Genomic DNA, 24,021 nt, shown 5'->3' with positions numbered 1-24,021 from the left:
AATGGTGAAACATGAATTTTATTATTAGAAAAACAGGGATAAACAATTAATATATTCCTACCCCACCAAATATTAGGAAACAGCTTAGTCCATTATAAATTTTCTTTTTATTAGCTGTGTATACACTTTTCCAATATCACATGTACCTTTTCTAAAAATTGCCTTACAGTTGAAATTAAAAGATAGTATAGAAATCATAATAAAAACTGTTATATAAAAAATTTTACAAAGTAATTTAATGTCAAAAGATACCGTCAATGTGATGTCAGCTGAGATTATGTACACCAGAATAATACAGTTTACTTTCATATACTTCTACACACACACACACATACACGCACTCACAAAAGAAAACAAACTTCAAAGCCTTTAGTCTGAAGAAAGCCAGATATTATACAAAAAGTAATAATATGCAGCAGGCATAACAGATATAAAGGCAGAAGTCAAAAGAGGAGTGAAGGGAATAAAACATTGCAATCATAAGGAAAAGAGCTCAAGAATGTTTATCATCATGTTAAAATTAACTAAATTATAAAAAAAAAAAGCATCTCGAATGCTTTTCCTTTTATAATTTACAATTGGAATTCCAAATGTTTTCCATAACTTCTTTGTTGTCAGATTTTCCTTGTTATTAAAAATTTAGAGAACTCTATTTCCTATGAGGTTTTCCTAATTGATAAGAATGTAATGATACCAAACAAGCAGGAAAAAAAAATCACCAAAAAATCAGAACTATTGTCTTAATCTAAAAATCTTTAAAAATATTATATCCGCACAGCAATCTTTTAAAGTTTTGATGCAATTTCATTGAAGAAACAAATAAATAAAAATCAATTAACTAGAGGTCTCAAGTTGGTCAGCCAACCACTTCAAGCATTTGTTATGTTGATTGCTAATTTTGTGTTTTAACTCTAGAAGGCAAAATGCATATCTTATGAATTAAAATTGTTATTATTGGATAAAATGAAATAAAAAGGTAAAAATGCAGTAAAAACTGTCCATTCTTCACTCAAGAATGAAATGATAATACCACATCTTCTAGCCTTCCCTGTGCTAATGGAAAAAGAAAATTTGTTGGAAATATTTATTCTGGTTTCTGTTTAAAGTGTACAGAAAAACTATTTCACAAATGTGCCAAATATTTTCAAAGGAAAGTTTGAAAATTTCCTTTATATATGTGAAATGGGTTTTCAAACAGATTAAAAATGCATGGAATGTCCTCTTGGTATTGTAATGGACGATGGACATTTCAATGAGGGGTGTCTTATCTACAAAAATGTACAAATACTTGCTCTATAACATACATGTGTGTATAGTTCAAAACAAACACATACAACATTTAATGTACACATACACACATATATAATTTCCTTGACATTCACAAACAGGTAATTAAAAGAAGAGATATAAATATATTCTTGAATGCATGTGTATTTAAACACAGACTTGTACACACACAAATTATCTTAGAGAATCGGTTATTCCTTTTAAAACATCCATATGCAAAATAACTTTTATCACAGGTTCGGTTCCACTTCATAGTCAGTGGTAGGTATTGATGGTCCAAATGAGTCCATTAGCTCTCACAGCAATAACTATTTCTTTTGTATCAATCCAATAGAAGATTCTAAAGAAAATTTTCAAATTTCATTTACCCACTGCACAAAATTAATATTAAGATGGTTCTGGCAATGAGTTAACAGGCCATAAGCAGCGCCTTTTCCGCCGATCATCATCTTCATAATATCCATAAGGAGATTGACATGGTCGTTTTGAACCAGCAGTTACAACATCTTTGACAAATAAACGACAGGATTGCAGTAACCAACCAACTTTGTCGTGGAGGAAAGTTCGCAAACCAGGAGGCAAATCTACAACTTCTAAAACATCCATGTGGCTTGGGATATGTGTGCGTAAGATTTGGCAACACATGAACTGAAGAGATGTTGGAAATGACTGACATCTGACCACTTTCATACCACTTCGAGCAGCTGTGGAGGATACAACTGGGTATAAGTTTTTTCCTTGAAGTCCTTTGTATGCAATACCTATAGATATAGAAAATAAATACAATACTTTAAAATCATTTTAAAACAATTTCCCAATTAATCAAAAATTCATGCAAAACCTCTTCAGAATAAAACAATGTTTCATACAACTGGTCACATTCAGATAAAATATATTTAGAATTGTTTCATCTATTTAATCCGAACTTTAATTTTCATTTACTTTGTAGTCAAATTAAACATGCATAAAGTTATACTCAATAATGATGACATTTCATTACAAGCCTTCATTTTATTTTAGAATGAAATATGAAAATGTAAAAGTCTTTCAAGAAAGGACACAATTTTTGGACTGACAATTGCATTTTTCTGTAAAATACCACATATTTGTAAAACATATGTACATTAATATATCTACAAATGTTTGAACCTAATCACATGAACAAATATATGACAGCAAATAACAAAAAGAAATTAAACTATATCCAGAATGCAGTGTTTGTTTTTTTAATGAAAAAATAAGATTAACAATTCAAGTAATTCCATTATCATTTAAGAAAGATCTAGGTTTGCTAATTCAAGATTTGGTCAAACTTTTCAATTCCTCAGTATATAGATATACATACTGATTTCAAATTTTCATACAAGGTCAGCAATTTTGGGGAGAGGGTAAGTCAGATACATTGACCTCAGTGTTGAAATGTTATTTATTTTTTCAATGCCAAAAGGATGAACAGCAAAGTTGACCTTGGTGGAATTTGAACTCAGAATGTAAAAATGGACAAAATACTGCTTAGTATTTTGCCCAGTGTGCTAACGATTCTGCTAGCTCACCACCTTAGCTAACACTAAAATTTTAGATTTACATATTAACTTTCTTAACATAGTTTTTGTTGTTTTATGTTCACATACAAATGGAATTTTATTAAATTCCAACTCTGCAAGTGTTATGTAGAGAGAATATGTCATCTTTGTAAATTTGTTTGTCAAAAAATACAATCTATAGTTAAGGGGTGTGTTTTTCCAATACATACCATTTTCTTTGTGTTTTTATTTCTGTGTTGATTTATTTGACAAATCCAGGTAACACTCAAACACAAAAATAATTACTCTAAGGAAAATAATCATGCAAAAATTCCATGAGGTTAGATGCAAGAACATTACATTGAAAAGGCCCCCAAAAAGCCAAAATCTGGCATTCTTGCTGGCTGCTGCTGGGGCGAATTTCTGTCTCCCTCTAATATTTAGTACTTTTTTAACAGCACATCTGTAAGAGGTATTATTTCAGGATGAATACCATAGTAACTGGCCTATTAATGCTGTATATACACAAACTATTATATACATTCAAACTATTCTCCATCCATTTTTTTATTCTTTTCTACTCTAGACACAAGGCCCAAAATTTTTTTGGGAGGGGGCCAGTCGATTAGATTGACCCCAGTATGAAACTGGTACTTAATTTATCGACCCCAAAAGGACGAAAGGCAAAGTCGACCTCGGCGGAATTTGAACTCAGAATGTAAAAACAGACGAAATACTGCTAAGCATTTCGCCCGACGTCCATCCATTCTTTTATTAACTAAATATTCCACTGCAATATCTAAGCAAACAAGAATTAAGGTGGAGACAACTCAATTGGTTCTTCTAAAATGTTCTATGATAGTTATACATGATTATCAGAAAGATCATCTATGTATAATGAAAACCAAGTCTGATTATTATATTAGGTAGTTAAGGAATCAGCTAACAGCTATTATCTATCAGCTAGGATCCTAGAAGACCTTCATGAAATGTAAAACAAAGTCATTTTGTGGGGTAAAAGGATATTAAAGATGAGCTAATGGTAGATAAATCTCCCAAAGAGTTGCTCTTCTGTGTCACACAAAGTACATTTCTTGACCCAAATTACTATGGTAAAACAAATATATCACTCTTTATACCACTCATACCCTGATTACATCTCACACAATCCAACTGATGTCTTAGATTGGTGGTTTCTTGCCAGACCGGTCCAACATATAATAGTTTCAAATTTTGGCACAACACCAACAATTTTAGGGGAGAGCATAAGTCAATTACATTGACCCCAGTATTTGACGGGCATTTATTCTATTGACCTGAAAGGATGAAAGGCAAAGTCGACCTTAGTTGAATTTAAACTCAAATGTTGCTAAGCATTTTGTCTGATGTGAAATGATTCTGCTAGCTAACCACTTAGTCTCATATAAGAAATATCTAAGTCATACATGGCACAGGCTGTGATTATATCTCAGACACTCTTCATTCTGTTCATTGAGGAAACGCTGGCTATTACCATTATCCATATACACCTCTGTAGATTATACCACTTTTTACTAATTAATGGTGTTTTTGGTTACAGCTTTCATCCACATATAAACCTAAGCATTTCTCATTGGGTATGAATAAAATCTATTAATAGAAATTAAATTATGATGGAAATATGAATAGCTAATCTAATCCATCAGCACCAAGTCATAGTCACTACACATACATCACAGTAATAAACCCTATTATTACTGAACAACAAACTGCTGAAAACTTTCAAAGGATAGTCTTCCACTCCAGTTCCCAGGAATAATTTCTGAACTTGTACAAGGTACATGTGTGTCTCACAAGAGAGCAATATTCATATATCTGGTTCAAAGCAACTGCTGCATATATAAACATCCAAGATGGACCTGACTGGTATGGAGATGTTGAGGCAGTAATAAGTAGCTCAATACCCAGTAATCTACTAGCCTGCCAACACAATGTCCTTTCTTCTCTTCTAAATCTTACAATAACTTCTTTCCCTTTGAGCTAGTACTTTGATAGTGATAATGGTGTTGATAAGTTGATGGTAGTGATAATCATGAATAATCTACCCTTTACTCAGTTTACCTCTCACTCCCCAATCCTGCCCTCTTGGTCCTGTGCTACTGTATCATTGCTCTCTGCTAGCTTCCAGCCTGTGTTCCACCCATGCCCTGTCTCACGGTATCAGTGCATATGTCAGGTACTTTGCCACCATCTCTATCCTGCAGTCTCCCACTCTCTCTCTCTCCTTCTCCTGCACTTCATTCAGGTCAGGTAAATATGTATTTCTTTTGCAACAGCACCTGTTTGTCTTCATTCCTGATCTCTCTCTCTCTCTCCGACCAGATAACCTTGTACCTCCTCTACAGCAAGACACCTGTTCCTATCTCTCTGCCTCACTATAACCTATCATCATCTGACACAAGATCACCTCCTCCAATGCCCCCTCCCCTCTCAAAAGAGCTTTTTTTCTTTTTTTTATTGTCTTGCAAGGACTTGGCGACCCTGTCAGTGCACGTGCCACTTAAAAGCACCTAGTCCACACTGAAAAGTGGTTGGCATTTGGGAGGACATCCAGCTGTAAAAACCTTGCCAAAACTGACCTCACCTGTGCTTGTGCCACACAAAAAACACTAAGTCCACTCAGCTGAGTGGTTGGTGTTAGAAAGGGCATCCAGTTGTTAAAATCCTGCCAAAACAGTTACAGAAGTCTGGTGCAGGCTTCTGCCTGGCCAGCTCTTGTCAAACCGTCCCACCCATGCCAGCATGGAAGGCGGACATTAAACGATGATGATGATGATGAGCAAGAAAAACTGAAACCTACCCAAAGGTCTTCTGTTTTTATAAAATGACATTGTTCCATGCCACATATCAAGATGGACCCCAATGATATCTCCTTGGCCAAATTTAGATGTGTATAGTTCTTTCTGAGCCTTGTGATGCGTGACACCTGTGTAAGACAGACCCCAACTGTCCTCATCTCTACCCAGCAAGCTACAAAATGCATGACGATATTTGTCCAAGTCAATACTCTGTGTTCCAACTCCAACCATCTGAAAAGAAAAGTAACAATTTTTATTTAAGACAGTAGGACACAGAACAAGCTAATTTTAAACAGATATACAATTAATGAAAACATCATGTAAGCCACATGCTTAGACAAGAATTCAGTCTTTGCTATAGGATAAACTGAATAAAACACTCCTGGTGTTGTGATTACCTGCTCAGCTGATAAAAAATCTGGTATACACACCTGAAGCAGTATTTAATTCATCCTTTAGCATTTAAACCAGCCATATTGAGCCGAAATATTCTACCTATTTTATGTTCAAACTGGCTGCATTCACCCTCTCACACCTATCCTACCATGCTATTCTAAAAACATACAATCACATTATCAAAATCTTCAAGCTACACAATAGGTCAATTCAAAGCAATGTATATAGATAAACATTACATTTAGCAGAGTAATCTGAATACTAAAGGGTTAAAATAGCCATTTATATATCATACTTAAAGCACGACAAATACTGCAGTAAATGTGTGGGCCAGTTAGTGCAGTATTTGTCCTGAGATAACATCTCTTATTGATTTGCTGCTCAGAGAAGTATGTGGCTTACTACAAGTACACACCATTGTAAAAGGCCCCAAAAGGCCAAAATGCATTTGGTGCACTCTGTAGCTGCTGGGATGAATTTAATTTCTTTTTGATATTTATTGCATTCTTAACACAACAAGTCCATAAGGCATATCTCAGAACAAATTCTGCAGTAACTGGCCTGTAGTTGGCTTTAGGAAGGGCATCCAACTGTAGAAATCATGCCAAATCAGACTGAAACCTGATGCATCTCTCAGGCTCATTGGCTCCAGTCATATATGTGTGCGTGTGTGTGTGTATAAGGAAAACAGAAAATGGAAATAAAATTGATGAATAACAATTGATCTACACTAATTATCATTTATTCATTAATTACAAAACAACAGAATCTCATCCTACAGCTGTTTCCGTTACCGCTAACAGAAACAGCTGTAAGATGAGATTCTCTGTCTTTGTGTAATTAATTACAAATGGTGTAGATCAATTGTTATTCATCAATTTTATCTCCATTTCCTGTTGTCCTTGAATATTGGTAAACTTCCATTTATTCTTATCCTTACTTATCATTTCTAAGCATTAAAGTAATGCTCATGATCAAATATAAGTAATACACCAGTTGATTCATTGGATACAAGTATCCTTTAGATGGTTGTTATAACCTCTAACTTAACTCACCTATATATATATGAGTGTATATATATATATATATATATATATATATATATATATATATATATATATATACACATACAAAGGGCACTTTAACAACAATGTCTTTTTCTTTCATGGAATTGTAAACTGAAGGTACTGGTAAAATCCTGACTACAGGTATTGCAGAATTTTCTTGATAGTTCTAGAGCAGTGCTTCACAACCTTTTTTTCACTTGTGGTACACTTATAATCCTTTCAAAATCTTGCAACACAGCTGAACTAAAAATATAACTAAAAGTATAGGAGAAAAATTATATTCAGGTTACACTGTGGCACACCAGTGTGCCGCGGCATACCGGTTGTGGAGCACTGGTCTAGAGTAAGGATCTTCTAGCCTTTTTCCATTTTCGTCTTCTTGTTATTTTATCTGGTTTGGCTCAGCAACATTTGCTTTTTCCTTCCACCACTGTTTGCAATCAGTTGCAGTTGCAATGAGGACACTCACTTCACTGGGATATCATTTGATGGCATCACTATAACAGAATATAATCTTTCCCTATACTTTTAGTTATATTTTTAGTTCAGGTGTGCTGCAAGATTTTGAAAAGATTATAAGTACTCTCTTCAATGGCTTTCATTTCAGCACAGTTCAGAGCACTGCCTTGGAGGATTCTAGTATTCTCTACATAGACCATATCTCCTACTTAGTGAAACTGCAATTCCAAGAAGATAGACTCAACATCAGGCATGTCTGCATGTTGCAAAACCTCCTGGTCAAAGATGTGGTCTCACAAAGAAATGTTCACTATAGATTGTAAATGGCATAACTGGCAGCTCAACAACATTTTGATACACTGTGTGTAGTCTCAGCAGAATACAACAGACAGGATAGTAAATTTTGCATTTTGTTGATACACACACGCACATAAATACAGGTAAGGATGCATGAATGTATGCACAATTACATAAATATGCAGCCAAGAGAAAAAAACTGTCTATTGAAAAAAAAAAAGCCACTATGTATTAAGCAAAACCTCCTCAAATTTATCCATGCAAAACACTTTAATATTATTTTAATTCAGAAAGTGAAATGCTGTCATTGAAATAGTAACTGCCAGAATATTTCAATGTTTTCTATCAAATAGTGAAATGATTTAAATTTCTGTCAATGACTCCCATAGAGTTGATAACACTGAAGTTTCTTTGAGACCATAAATATATTTATTGGGTTGTCTGGAAAGTTCATGCCGATTTTTAAGGGAAATTAAAAGAAAAAACAAAATTATGCCATTAAATATTTATTCAACTAAATACGAACCATTTTGTTGCACAATCTTTCTCCATCTTTCCTTCAACTTAAAGATTCTGTCTTCCCAGAATTTCAGTGGTTTCTTGGCAAAGACCTCATTAAGGTGGTTTTTTATAACCCCAAAGAATTAAAATTTTTACCTTTGAGATTATTTTGCAAGGACTTGAATAAATGAAAATCCAAAGGAGCAATGTCTGCTGAATATGGTGGGTGGGGTAACACATCCCAGCCAAGCTGCAACAATCTTTGACAAGTTGCCAAAAAGAAGTGAGGTCTGGCTTTATCCTGATGGAAAACAACGCCTTTCCTGTTTGTCAATTCTGGGTGCTTTTCTTGAATTGCTGCCTTTCAATCGTCCAGTTGTGAGCAGTACTTCTCAGAATTAAATGACTGGTTACTTGGCAGAAGTTCGTCATACAGGATTCCTTTCCAAGCCCACCAGATGCAAAGCATGACTCTCTTAGGATGAAGACCTGCTTTTGGGGTGGCTAAAGGTGGCTCATATCGCTTACCCTAAGATCTTTTTTTACTGAACATTGTTGTAAACAATCCATTTCTCATTACCTATCACAATTTGCTTCAAAAAGGGTGCATTTTCATAGCATTAATACAGCAAATCACAGATAGAAATGCAATCCAAAAGATTCATTTCATTCATATCATGTGGTACCCAAACATCGTAGCAATTTGAGTACCTAAGCGCACATAGATGGTGGAAGTGTTTCTGCCAATTTCCATGTTGTGTAATGCAGATTATTTTCAATGTCTTGATTTGGTCATCATCTGTAGTGGGGAGGGGTCTGCCTAAGCATTCTTTATCAATAAGGCTACAATCACCAACTCTAAACTTAGTGAACCACTTCTGTACAGTTCTGTCAGCTAAAGCAATTTCACTGTACACAGCACATCTTTTTTGTTGCTTGTGAGGCATTTTTGCCTTTACAGTCATAAAAAAAAACATCAAGTGCTTAAAATACACCTTATAATCTTCCATTTTCATAGGGATGCAAAATTGACATGAATTAAGTAATTTTAAACTTTCCTTCTCAAGAGATAGTTTGAAGTGTGCGCTAACTGGAAATGTAAGCATATGTGTCAATAAATTTGACATGTTCTAACGTGTTGGAACATGAACGACTAAAAATCGGCATGAACTTTCTGGACAACCAAATATATTAACTAACAGACTCAGTTATATTAAGCTAATTAAGTAGTTACAATAGATGAGTTGAGCTTCCTTTAATACTTGTCTCTGTTCTAAATCATTTCTGAAACGAAAACACTGAAACTACAGAAAAGAACTGCCATCAGTTAGTGATATTCTTAATATAAATCAATAAAATACCACTCGACTTATCTGTAAACCTTTTCTTCTTAGTATCCTTTAACTTCTGCCTTCTCTTCATCTCTTCTAATAAACTGCAACAGCTTATGTTCCTCTGAACAAGACTGACTAATACAGAGTCGTCAAGAAGAGTTATTTACTGTACAACTTCTCAATTTATTTTTTCCCACAAATATACCTGACTTTGATTAGGTTTAAAAAAATAAAACCAGTACTGAATAAAATATGCAAGTTAATTCCCTAAATGTAATTAGAATTCTGTGCTTTTCTAATGTAATTAGCTGTGCCAAATGAATAAGATTAAATCATTCAAATCATAAAGGTAATGTAAGATATAGATTCAAAAGTAAATGGATGTCATTACCATATCAGTGCCATAGACTGTGGAGGTCATTTTCACTTCCCAATAATGTTGATTGTCTTTCATTGGGGTAGTACCCCGTACGGCAGCTGTGCCACAGCTATAGTCCATGTGAAATAATACTTCTCTGTGGTCTTGCTTCAGTAGGCAAGCAGAAGATTTAGAATCTTCATCCCAGACCCAGTCAAAAACTGAAATTAAAAATAATATTCAAATAATAATAATATGCAGAATTTTCAAGTAGAAATACCTACATCTCAGATAACAAACATCATTTAGCTCAGGTACCACCTAAATGTAAAACTAAAAGACATAAAACATATACATTTGACAGAAGTAGGCTCCATCTATAAAAATTTCCAACAGACAGAGATTATATTACTTTCTACATTTTACTTGTTCCAATCGTTGGACTGCAGCCATGCTGGGGCACTGCCTTCAAGGTTTTAGTTGAACAAATTAACCCCATTACTTATTTTTTAAGCCTTGTACTTAATTTTTCAATCTCTTTTGCTGAATCACCAAGTTACAGAGACATAAACAAATCAGTACCAGTTGTCAAGTATTGATAGGGCACAAACACACACACACATATATATATACGACAGGCTTCCTCCAGTTTCTATCTACCAAATCCACTCACAAGGCCTTGGTTAACCAGGGGCTATAGTAGTAGACACTTGTCCAAAGTGTCACACAGTGGGACTGAACCCATGACCACAAGACTGGGAAGCAAGCTTCTTAACCACACAGCCACGCCTGCCCTTCTATATACACACATGATTAATAAAAGGCAACTTAGAAAACAAAAGCGAATTGAGCAAGTTGGTAAATAAAGGTAAATCAGAGCTTAGTTAGCATTTTACCCAAGATCAAGGTGACAATTAATCGTCATTCCTCTTACAGAGTAATTTCACAAATACCGAGGTAAATGGTTCTTTACAGGTGTGTAATTTTTGTTTACTATTAGATCGTAAACAAGAGTAAAATTCACGTAAATAGGCATAATAGTTATGAAGGAACATTATGTTTATTTTTTGCAGAAACTATAAACATTGGTATTACATTTTTTCTAAGAGCATCAAAAATTTGATTAACCAATAATGACTCATGGGGGTAATATTAATATTGCTCCTTCAAAGCCTGCCGTTTGTATTTTACCGTTAATAACTATACAATTCATTAGAAAAAAATTTCTACAACAGCTCAACATGAAAAGTTTTCTCGCGATTAAACAATGAACTTTTAGAAAAATATTTAGATAACGTTAATGGGATGTAAAGGGAGTAAGAGAAGCAAATGCAGTTACTTTCATTACAACTAATTATACAGATCCATTTATAATGATTATCATCATTAATTTCGCAACTGATGACTCTTTAAAACGTAATTTCATTTTATTGAGAATAAAAAACAATAGAATAGGTTGCCCAAAACTGCATATTTGATTCATGCTTTAAATGCTCTAAAGCCATTAAAAATAACATTTACGTCCCTTGCATATTTACTACAAAATGCATTCAACAACGAATTTAGCAAAACATTTCTCATCGAAATGATAAACAAAAATGTTTCCAGTTTTCAAATTCTATCATTATTTACAATACTGGTTTTAAAATATGCCATGTGGTAGAGTAAGCGTTGAGGTATACTTACACGAATCTTCTTCTCCACACAGGCATTCTTTTTCTTGACCAAGAGCATAGCAGTCACAGAATGAATCACTTTTAGCCATTCTTTTCGGAGAGACGCGTGATGAGGATGATGAAGATGATGTTACCAGTGACGAGTTGACACTAATCGAGTCACTTTCGGAATAATTTTGGCTAAAAACGCGACACAATGCACCTCGGACTCTTTCAGAGTCAGATTGTCGCACATCAAATGTCTTACTATTTGAATCATGGTTAGATGACAATTGACAGTCCGCAGGTGTTACAGGAATGTCTTCAAAATCAGTTTCGAAGCTGGAAAGTGATGATTGAAAAATCGCTTTGCTGCAACTTACATCTGGTGTTATTGATGTTGTTTGTGATGATGGCAATGCTGTTGATGTTGTTATCGGCGATGTTGTTGACGTTGCTATCGGCTCTATATCTAACCGGCAAGTGTAATCACGATCCTGTTCGTCTTCATCAGAAATCTTATGCAGGAATTCACTTTCTTCCATCACACTCTAAATGCATCAAAACGTTTTATACACACCTCTTTTCATATTAAGTCACCAGTACCTATATTTTTGTTGTAATCGTATTAGTTATATGTAAATAAACAAGAGTACGTTCGTGTTTATCATGCGATATATTATAAATGAATGTAATGTCTGCTTTAAGTACACTGCTGTAGAATTATACACATTGATGTATTTTGTTAAATACTATTAACTCTAAATGAAATTGTTGTGTAGTTGCACCAGAGGAAACAGTAATATGTCGCTTGCGTACAACAAAAATTTTTAGGTCGCTCCCGTCCCCCAAATAGTTAACTCCCTTACAAAAACATTCAGCTATATTTTTCAATACCGATCGAAGCAGTTATTATGTTGTGCTGTCTGTCTTAAAATAAAAGGAAATCATAATCATCGTCATCATCATCATCATCATCATCATTATTATTATTATTATTATCCTTTCATCTTTCCAGGGTCGGCAAAATAAGGTACCAGTCAAGTCCTGAGGTCGATAAAATCGACTCAACCCCGCCCCACAAATTTCAGCTTTTGTACCTGTGTTAGAAACAATTACAAATATAATAAAATGTTTACTTTTTTGTTGTTGTTACTAGGCAGTGATATTTCCTTTCTCCATATGTTTAAAACATGCTTTCGTGACCTTAGTAGCGATATTTTAAAATTTACCTATTTCCCAGAACATTCTAGATAGATTCAGTGCTGAGTGGCTGATTGAGAACTTTCTTGAATTTTGGAGAATTTTTCAAGTGATTTCTAGAATTTCCTACAACTTTCAAGAACTTTCTAGAATTTTCAAGAACTTCTTAGTAATTCAAATAAAAGGGCCTTAAGCTCACCAGTTCAGTTCTAGCTACCTAAATGGGTAAGGCTATCTGCATTTATCAGAAATGCTGCCAAGATGTTATAAGCATCTGGCAGACGCATTTTGTTTTGGCCAATTTATCAAGACAAGAATGAAAAAGTACTCTATGGCACTATCCACTAAAATGTGTGAAGTCAACAAGGCATATTTTGGTATTTTGGAAGCAAATTCTGGAAATCTCATTTCACCTGTGAGCACAGCAAAAAAAATTTTAGATGCTAAGACATAATTTTTGCCCGCTTTGGTCTTTTACTTGTTTCAGTCTGTAGTCATGCTGGGGCATCATCTCGAAGAATTTAGTCCAACAAATTGAATCCAGTACATATTTTTAAACCTGGAATTATTCTATCGATCTCTTTTGCTGAACTGCTAAGTTACAGGGGTGTGAATAAACCAACTCTGGTTGTCAAGTGAGGGAAGGGGCAAAACAGAAACAATGATGCAAATACGCATACATACTTACATACATGCATGCATACATACATGCATACATACATACATACATACATACATACATACATACATACACACATACATACATATCATAAGCAATTGTCCGAAAATGTCATCATGGTATTATCTACCGATGAGACATGATGTTGTAGCTAGGACACTCTATAATGAAATTCGTCGGAAGGATATTCCCTCGGACAAAGAAATAAGAACTTACAATATGGTAGAAGCCATAGTTGCTCATAACAAAAAGGAATACTGGTGGAATGTACCAGTGAAGACCTCAATAAAATGTAAGAACAACAGACCTGATATAATGATTTGGGATAGAGAAGAGAAACTGTGCACAATTATGGAAATTAGCTGCCCAGCGGATGTTAACATAAAGCTGAAGATCAGTGAAAAAGAGAACACCGATGCTGAACTATTGAGAAATCTGAAGTTACTCTATCCAGATTACAAATTCAGGTTTATACCTGTAATTATTGGGGCCCTGGCATATATAACACACTGCTTAAATACCAATCTTGAGAAATTAGGCTTCTCAAAACCAGAAAGGAGAAAGCTAATTCAAGGACTATAGCTCCAATCCATCACTGGAATTGTAAAAATCTGTAAAACTTTCCAGAAGTTTATCATTTGAATATATATGCGCATGTCTAGATATGCAACTATATGCATGTATTACCCTGAGCTTCTTGTGTCCAGTCTGCCACAGAACAGCTGTCTTCAGGAGAGAGAGTGGGGGCAGAGACAGAGAAACAGAGAGCATGTCAGAATGGGGAAAAATGTAGGCTCAGATCGCAATTTCTGAGGTGCAGTTAAGGAGTTACACAACAACCAAAAATACCTCAACAATTTGATCAGAGATCTACAGGAGGGCTACAATCAGAAAACCACTACTTTCAAATACAAATGTTGCAAAGCATTTAGAGTGGAGTAAAAACCTACAGAATTGGTCCCTAGAGCAGTGGAGGAATGTTATTTTCTTGGACGAGTCATCCTTTATCTTATTTCTGACCACCACCTGGAGCACCACTTTTAGTCAAGCAAATCAACCCCAGGACTTATTCTTTGTAAACCTAGTACTTATCCTATCAGTCTCTTTTGCCGAACCGCTAAGTTACGGGGACATAAACACACCAGCATCAGTTGTCAAATGGTGTTGGGGGGACAAACACACACACACACACACACACACACACACAAACACACGCACACACACACACACATATGACAGGCTTCTTTCAGTTTCCATCTACCAAATCCGCTCACAAGGCTTTGGTCAGCCTGAGGCTATAGTAGAAGACACTTACCCAAGGTGCCATGCTGTGGGACTGAACCCAGAACCATGTGGTTAGGAAGCAAACTACTTACTTACCACACAGCCACTCCTTCAAACCTTATGTAAATGAAAATGTACAAATTCCCCATAAGAAATTAGTAAATTTCGAATTATCATTATCCAGATCACAAAAGCAAATTTTAAAGGAAGTAATAATGGTTTTCTATACTTTATCAACACAAGAAATTAGCAAATAACACTTACTGCCCAGGAACAAGAATAGTGGTGGATTGATAGAATTGTTAGAGCACTGTTATTTTTAACAGCTCTTTATATTCTGGTTTCCAATGCAGCCAAGATCAACTTCATCTTTCAGCCTTCCAGGATTGATGAAATAAAGTCAAGTATTGGAGTTGATATAATCACTCTCCCAAACTTGAGGTCTTCTACTTAAGACAGGAAATATCATTGAGGAGGATATATTGGCCGAATTATAAGAGCTTTGAAAAAAAAAAGTCATGCAGTATTTGTTGACATTTTCAGTTCTATGTTCAAAAGTTAACTTTGCCTCATTCTTCAGGGGTCCATAAATTAAAGTATCAGTCAAGAACTAGAGTCAATAAAATCAATTATACCCCTTCTCCCAAATTTCAAACTTTCTCTTTTATCTTAGAAACAATTATTGTTATTGTTGGTAATGTTCTGGTGGCTTGGTAGAATGGTCGGTTAATATAAAACAATGATTAGTTATGTGTCTTTATAATTTGAGGGCAAACCCTGCCAGAGTTCACCTTCATTCTTGTTTCTATATTCAGTTAAATAAGTGGCTGTTAAATACTATTGTTAGTCAAAATGAAACCCACTACAAAAGATATGACATTGTATGTGGCTTTCTGCTTTATCAGCCAAATAAACTACAGGAATATTTTCCTTTTACTGGCAAATAAAACTGGTGAAAAACAGTGCATGACTAAAACATCACTTATTGCATGAGGGTCACTAGAAATCTACAGCATCTGACATAATATCACTTATCACTTCTAGTAAGTAAATACAATGAGTTGTTGAAATATGGATGTATAATTAATTATCTCCTGGAAGTTTCTTGATATTGTTACTTGCTAAGCCTTCTTTGCTGTCATTTTTACATCTACTTTCTCCATGCTAGTTTAAGTTGTTTAAGTACAAGAGATATTTGATGAAGCAATTGTTTTAAAACAAGATGCCCTTTCAACCGCAAGCCATTCAACCTACTATCAGCTAGGCAAACTGAGCAAAGTAGAATTATGTGCTTCGCCTAGAAAAGCATGTGAAGGTGCATGGCCTAGTGGTTAGGATGTTGTACTCATGATCATAAGATCAAGGTTTCGATTCTCAGACTAGGAAGTACATTGTGTTATTGAATAAAACACTTCATTTCACGTTGTTCCATCCACTCAGCTATGAAGGAGTACCAGCAATAGCAGGTGAGTTAACCCAGCAATAGCAGGTGAGTTAACCCAGCAATAGACTGATAACCCACACATTGGGGAGTATTGTCATCTCAGTCACTTACACACTATGTAAACCAGGTTAAACTCTTGTCTTATGATTCCTAGGGCTCGTGACACACCCAGGAAAGCATACAATGACTACAGTAAAGCTTGAACTCATGATTATGAGATAATCCTGTACTCCAAGGGTGGGGAAACTCCTGCCCATGGGTGTAATTGCACCTGCGAGCCCATTTTATTGCACCCGCAGGCTGGCATACTCATCATCATCATCATCATCGTTTAACGTCCGCTTTCCATGCTAGCATGGGTTGGACGATTTGACTGAGGACTGGTGAAACCGGATGGCAACACCAGGCTCCAGTCTGATTTGGCAGAGTTTACTCATATGTACAAAATATAGTAAATTTTTCAATTACAAAATTTATACAATATTCATATGCCTAATGACTTAAAACAGTTATACTCAAACAGAAAATCGTCCAGTAATTGCCATTTGAATGGAAATATTGTTTTCACTATAGAACACATATTGCTAGGTTTGTACCATCCCCTTGAGACAAAACTACACTTTAGCTGAAAAATATAGACTACCTCATAAGTAATAAAAACGTCCTAAATTCAGTGGTAGCGTCATTGAAGATATTATGTGTTAATTTAATGTGCTAAACTTATCTTTATATAGAGATGGTGCTCAGTTGATGTATGAGAATGATGGGTGGTGGGAATGTGGTGCTTATGTGAGACCTGCTATGCTGTACTCACAGAGTGGCATACACCATTCTATGCCTGATTGGCTGTACTCTAATAGTATACAGTATGTGGATTTTCAAGGTGAGCTCTGATTGGCTGTATGCAAATGAGTTCATTACTCTTGTAGGAAAAAAAATTTTGCAGCCAGGGCAATGGAGTAACCACTGCTCACTACATCGACCAAGTGTTGAGGCTTCACATTGTGTCATATTTTACCCATCATCGGAATCACGTGTTCCAACACGACAACGCCCGTACCCATACTGCCAGGTTGACAACAGACTTCCTCCAACAGCACAACATCCAGACTCTGCCATAGCCTGCCCTAAGTCCGGACTTGAATCCCATAGAGCACTTGTGGGATGAAGTCCAAAGAAGGCTAAATGACATCTGTCCAAGGCCAACGACTGCAGCACAACTCACTGCAAGTTTTAACAGAGTATGGGCTGCTATACCCATAGCCTTGATCAATCATTTGGTGCATTCAGTATACAGAAGATGCTTGGTGGTAATCAATGCTAACGGTGGTCACATGAAATATTGAGTTCATCTCTTTGGATCCAGGACACTCCGTCATCATGTGACACCATGTGACGTCAAACATGTTTCAGGAAATGGTGTTTTATCATTAGGAAAGAACAGTTTCTTAATTAGCACTCTTCAATCAATGCTATGGCATTCTGTTAATAAACCAGTTTCTATTTAGTATATACGCAGCATTTCTTTTGTGGTTCAGTTTACATACATGTAGATGATAAGCTTCAACAGAGTTCCTGTCAACCAAATTCATTCATAAGCATTGATTATCCTAGGGCTATAGTAAAAGACACTTGCCCAAGGTGCTGTACTGTGGAAATGGGCCCAAAACTACATGGTTGCAATGTGAGGCCCTGAATAGGTTTCTTATCAAATGGCTCTAATATGCAGTAGCATTATAAATGACAAGTTTTTTTTTATAAAGTGTTATTTTATAGAGAGAGGTATGACTGCATGGCTAAGAAACTTGATTCATAACCATGTGATCTTAGGTTTAGTTATATGGTGTAACACCTTGTACAAGCATCTTCTGCTAGAGCCCCAAGCCTTGTGAGTGAATTTGATAGACAGAAGCTGAAAGTCCAACCCATGCTAGCGTGGAAAGTATATATATATGTGTGTTTGTGTGTGTGTGTGTGAGAGAGTGTTTTGAGTGGGTGTGTATGTGAGCACCCACCTTGATTTGACACCATGTGATGGTTGTAAGTGAACATCACCATCATTCAAGTGATGTTTGATTCAAACCAGCAAGAAATATGTCTGGCCGTAGGGATAGTTAATAGCTGTTCCTCATGACAATACTGTAGTGTCATCGATATTTACATTTCATCTTCTATTCCAGTGAATACAGAACAAAAGAGATTTGTTTGGAATTCTCAGCTGAAATCAATTGTTTGAAGAAACCTAGGAAACACAGTGTCCTTTATTTGTTCATTTGTATAACATCCATTATCCCATGCTAGTATGGGTTGGAGAGGAACTTATTTGACACTGGATTTTGTGGTTTGATGCTCTTCTTGTTGCCAACACTTGCTTGTTCCTTATTCCACAGGTCTTAGAAAGTGCAGAGCATCTGGTATAAAGTCAACAAGGAACGTAAACATCATATCACTGTTTAATTCAAGCAATAACAAGTGAACCAGTGAGATGTCAACTTACACACACATAAACACAAGCACTCACATAAACAATACAACAGCTTTGTTGTATAAGTGTGTGTGTGTGTGTGTGTTTATGTTTACTCACAAAACCAAGTGCACCAATTGTTATTGGTATAAATGTCAATTTATAATCTGGATATAGAAGTGAGAGATTTCAAAGCAGTTGTCCGTAGTTATCCTCTTTCTCTTTGATTTTCAAAGAAATATTCACATTAGCAGGACAACTGACCGCCATGATGGTGCATATTTTTTCTTGTCTGTCCCAAACAACAATATCTAGCCTGTTATGTATAGATTTAACAGATGTTTTGATGGGAATGTTCCACCAGTATTCCTTGTGTTGATATTTGTCATTATATTCATTAACAGAGGAATTCTCTATATTTATTCCAGAACAGTCTTTTTTTCTGAATGACATTGTATATTGTTTTTGTGACAAGGTAGTATCTTGAAGACATTTTTGGGCAGCTGCTTATCATATGTCTTCCACAGACACATGACATAATCTACATTTCCAATTGCACTTTGGAGCTCCAACGGTTTTACTGTCTCTTTTGTTGATTGAGTATTTAGTAGCAATCTCCTGTTCTTGGATTACAAATGTACAGCCTTTGAAGTGTAATGTAGTGGTCATGAATCCAAGAGAAGCTTTGCTTCATGTCAATGTAACTATCTTCTTCAAGTCTTCAGGAAGTGTCCTTCAAATGTATTTCAATCAATTAAATCAATTAAATCAATCCCAGTAGTTGACTGATGTTTTAATCTTATCAAAACTAAGAAGGATGAAAGATGAAGATGACCTTAGTGAGATTTGAACTCAGAATATAAAGGTCTGGAACCAAATGATGCAAAGTAGTTTGTCTGACATTTTAACAATTCTGTCAATCCGCTATTTGAGAATTTCTTTTTTATCAGTTAGTCAGAAGGACAGAGCATATGATCCATTTTAGGGTCTATGAAACTGGTGGGAGGAAGAAAGGAAGGTATCCTCAAGTTGGAAACCTCACCTAATTGCTTGCAACAGAATGGGCTCTGCTAAAGGTACCCAAAATGCCGGTTGTGGTAGTAAACAAGGCAATGAAATAAGAAGTCTATTGTGTAATGTTTGACTTTACCTATTTCTGATAAAATACTATTATAAATTATATTTTATAACCAACTGATTAAAGTAGAGTTCACACTTACTTGTTATTTACAATTTCATGATTTTGTGTACAAGAAGAAATGCATGTGTTGAAATTAATGACAGATGTCTTTCTGAAGAAACAGTAAAATAAAAGAAAATATGCAATATTAGTCAACAGATTCATGCATTATTTATTGGTTGTTTTAATTGATTATCAGTGCTTATTTTTATGATTTAGATATTCAGGCCAAACATAGTTCATTAAATGATCTTTTCCTTTTTCTGAATTGTTAATAATCGCCAAAAATTCCACACAAAAGATTGTTCAGAAAATTTGTTTGAACACATTAAATAATATTCTAATGCTGCTGCAGATGAGGATGAGGATTATGCAATAAATTTCAACTTGCAGCTTAGTTATTAATCTGTAAAATTAAAAAAATTCACATACCACACATGACTTACTAAGTACATCCTTAATTTCATTAGATAAATATATTAACAATTAGCCTTAAAGCTTTTCTGAATTGTGTTGTTGTTTAGCCCCAGGTTATCCCTGATTGAGTACATCTATAATAAATGGTATTCCAGCCTTGGCCATCCCATCTTCTTTTAACATTTTTCACTGTTTTGCCAATGTTTCATCAGTGTACATTCAGAACTGCATCATCAAATATCTATTCCCCTTTCAAGACTATATGGTGTGAGGGAAATTCGGTTACTATTCCTAGCTAGTCAAACTATTGTGTAAAAGTGCACTCATTTTCTGCCTTATCTTATTATTTTTAATAGGTGGAGACATGGCTATGATATGCACAAGTATGACTGTGAATAGCACAAGCATGACTGGGATAGGCTTAGACTTGGCTGTGTGGTTAAAAAACTTGCTTTCCAGCCATCTGGTCTCATGGCACTTTGGACAAGTGTCTTCTACTATAGCTCAGGACTGTCTAAAGTCTGGTAAGTAGATTTCAATTTCTGTCTACCAAATCCACTTACCAGACAAGCTGTCTCAACAAATTCCATCTGATATATGCAAGCATGAAAAAGTAATGATGATGATGATGATGACAAATGACGAGGAGGAGGGTTCCTTGAAGCTTGTTATATATGTTTCCTTGTATATGTTTCCTTAATGTTTTATAATCCATTATGTCATTAAAGTGTCGGTGAAAAAGCTCTTAATGTTATTCAAAAGGAGTTACATTAGTGGAATTCTGTTGCTTACTTCATTCTCACAGCAACATTATATCACTGTACTAACAGCTAAAGAAACACTTGTTAATCATAAAGAAGTAAAGAGCCATTTGACATGGTTCCTCTACTTTATAAACTAAAAGCTCCACAGGAAAAGAGAAAGAGGTTGTGTGCTACATCTCAGGGGTTGGGAAGGCGTATATATAGGCACCATTCCCGTACTGAGTTGGATTCAATTTATAATACTTTGCTACCCTACGAATGTATAAACCTTTTGTCAATGCAAGAAATCAGTCATACATAGCTTTTGTTCTTTATGGGTAAACTATATACCTCCATATGGTAGCTATTTACAGTATGATGGATTGAGTAAATTTTATGTTGCCTTTCTAGTGTCAATTGCAAATCTTAACATTGCCGTTAAATGAGTTGCTGGTGTTATACATAAATTTAAGATATAGACTCAAGTGGCTTTTGAACTTAAAGAACCTAACTAAACCCACACTTGCTTTTGTAATGTTATTATTTTTCGAAACAAAGCATAGTGCAGATACAATTCCCACGAACGAATTCAACTGAAATTCGTTGAAACCACTAAGTTTATTTTACATACATAGGTGGTGGGTGAGATTTTCTGGCATTTTTGTTCCCCTCCCTTATTTGCAACATAAATGGATTACTATCGGTATTATGAAGGACTATCTATTTCAGCTGAACAAAACACAACTAATATTAATGACAAAATCATACCAAAACCGACAAAATCTTTTCTCGGAAATAGCTTTAAAATGTGTAGGAGTCTCTACTGACTTTAATCTCTCAAAAACAAACAAAAAGAACTAAAAATTAAAAGATGACGTAATAAGGTGATAAGGGAAATAATTCATGTGACTTATTTTTCTTGCATTTCTTAAGCTTCTTATCTACTTCCTTAGTTACTGCTCTGGGACCTAAACAGTTTTCCTTAGCGACCATCTTTGCATGGTTCGAATTTTTTATCTGGTGACTATTTCACCTCAAGTATTAATCTTGAGAAGTAAGGGACTGTAGAAAAAACATGACGAGTTTGGTGGGATTGATATTTCGGTACTCATGAAGAAGATATTTTTTTGAATTCGTTGGAAATGTTTTCTATATGTGGTAATAAGCTTGAAAACAATCATTTCTGTGGATAATATTGTAGTTTACGTTCGAAAATAAACAAAATGAAAGTTAACTTGAATGAGGAAAGGATATAAGTAATATTTGATACCAACATTTTATTAACAGTGTAGCAGGCACTAAGGAGCTCTTTATGAGTGGGAGGGTTAATAAAATAAAATAAATGTTAGCATGCAGTGAAGACTTAAAACATTTTATGGTACTACTAAAGCAGCACGGTCCCGAACGCGCAAGCTAGTCGTGAGTGGTTGATCCTAACCCTAACCCGCGTGTGCAAATGAATACGTGTTAAGGGTTAGGGTCGACCACTCACGACTAGCTAGCGCGAACGCGCGACTGTACGACTGCGCGTTCGGGACCGTGCTGCTTTAGTAGTACCCATTTTATAACATCTATGGCTTTTAAATTTGCTAATTTAAATGTACATTAATGTTGAAAGATGAATCGACCTTAGTCACAAGCACGTTTAAGTGAAAAGTAGATGTCAAAGAAAGCTTTAATGCTAATTAATGAATCCAGCGATTGATAGTGTGCTTCAGTATTGTTTTACTGAAAAATTGGGGGCTCCGCGATCTCTGTGTAATCCTAGATATACAATAATAAAAAAAAACGGATGTGGTTGGAAAGCGTTCGTTTATAGGTCCTTTGATTAAAGCTCATCAGATACTAAACAATTATACTGTTTTGTCTTACATTGCATGAGAAGCAAATAAAATAAAGAAAGAAATTACGAGAAAGAAAATCAAAAAATTTTCACTGAAGTGACCATTAATGCGTTTGTGTATGTAATCGGTTTGTATGTCTAAGACCATGAAACTTTTTTTTATTTAAACAAAACTTTATTTTGTGAATTTAATTAGGAACATAAACTACAACATTACCTTTAAGGGATTTGAGCTGAGAATTACCATTACATATAACGGTGACGGCCTGATAATCGAAAATGGTCGTACATGGGTCTATTTGTCATCGTTGCTGTCGTCATCGCCCTTTGAAGACGATAGCTCGTGAATCTTTTAACTTGTATGACATTATAAACATGAAGTTTCCTTTAGTTTAACTTTAACTGCTATAGTCTTTGTAGATCATAATTAAATTAAGAAATGCCTTTGTGACATTGTGAAAACGGATTTCGAATGTTGATCGTCGATAATGTTTTCAAAAACAGATAAGAAACCAAGGAAACTAACAATGGTCTGCGCCGGCCAACATTCCACATTATGAAAATTTCCCATTTTAAAGTTGTTTCGTTTTTTGATTTTACATAAATGTTTTCGTGTTAGCACCAATGCAATTTTTTGAAATTCGAATTTGTGACTATATTAACAGGTATACATAACAGATGTAAGTTTTTAGGAAAAGGTTAAGATGTAACCCTTATCAACTGCTGGAAAGAGGTTTAAGGTACATTGTTAAACAAGTGGTAATTGGGAACATCATAACAGGTCCACTACCTTAAATATTCAGATCAGAGATATATAGCATTTTTTATGTGAGAAGTAGGAGGATTTCAGCTTCTAAATAATCTTTTTCTATTGAGGAAACAGTTGATCAAATTGACTCAATATTTGGCAGCATTCTACTTATAGCTGCCTTGTTTGTCTCAATGATCTGTACTGTATTACTCATAGTGATTGTATTCTTTTTCTGACTAACCAATAAGATTTTATACACACACATACATGTATCTGCTATCTGCCACATAGCTTCCATC

At 35.1% G+C, this 24,021-nt stretch overlaps 1 protein-coding gene across 5 annotated transcripts; it reads right to left on the bottom strand.

The window, feature by feature from the left end:
• LOC106883083 (SPRY domain-containing SOCS box protein 3) lies at window positions 1-23,475 on the bottom strand. 5 transcript variants are annotated; one of them, XM_014933969.2, is made up of 6 exons: window positions 23,189-23,475; window positions 20,009-20,080; window positions 11,746-12,320; window positions 10,093-10,280; window positions 5,650-5,878; window positions 1-2,048 (listed from the first exon to the last, which is right to left on the bottom strand). In XM_014933969.2, the coding sequence occupies exons 3-6, from the start codon at window positions 12,257-12,259 to the stop codon at window positions 1,675-1,677; spliced, it is 1,305 nt and encodes a 434-aa protein (XP_014789455.1). In that variant the 5' UTR covers window positions 12,260-12,320; window positions 20,009-20,080; window positions 23,189-23,475; the 3' UTR covers window positions 1-1,674. The 5 variants fall into 5 exon arrangements, with proteins under 5 accessions (XP_014789455.1, XP_014789456.1, XP_014789460.1 ...); XM_014933970.2 differs by having other exon boundaries at window positions 11,746-12,265; XM_014933974.2 differs by lacking the exon at window positions 23,189-23,475 and adding an exon at window positions 21,897-21,975.
• Window positions 23,476-24,021: the final 546 nt, after the last annotated feature.

The sequence above is a fragment of the Octopus bimaculoides genome, chromosome 5 (assembly GCF_001194135.2).
Source record: "Octopus bimaculoides isolate UCB-OBI-ISO-001 chromosome 5, ASM119413v2, whole genome shotgun sequence".
Classification (NCBI taxonomy): domain Eukaryota; kingdom Metazoa; phylum Mollusca; class Cephalopoda; order Octopoda; family Octopodidae; genus Octopus; species Octopus bimaculoides.
This window is presented reverse-complemented; position numbering and strand designations above follow the sequence as displayed.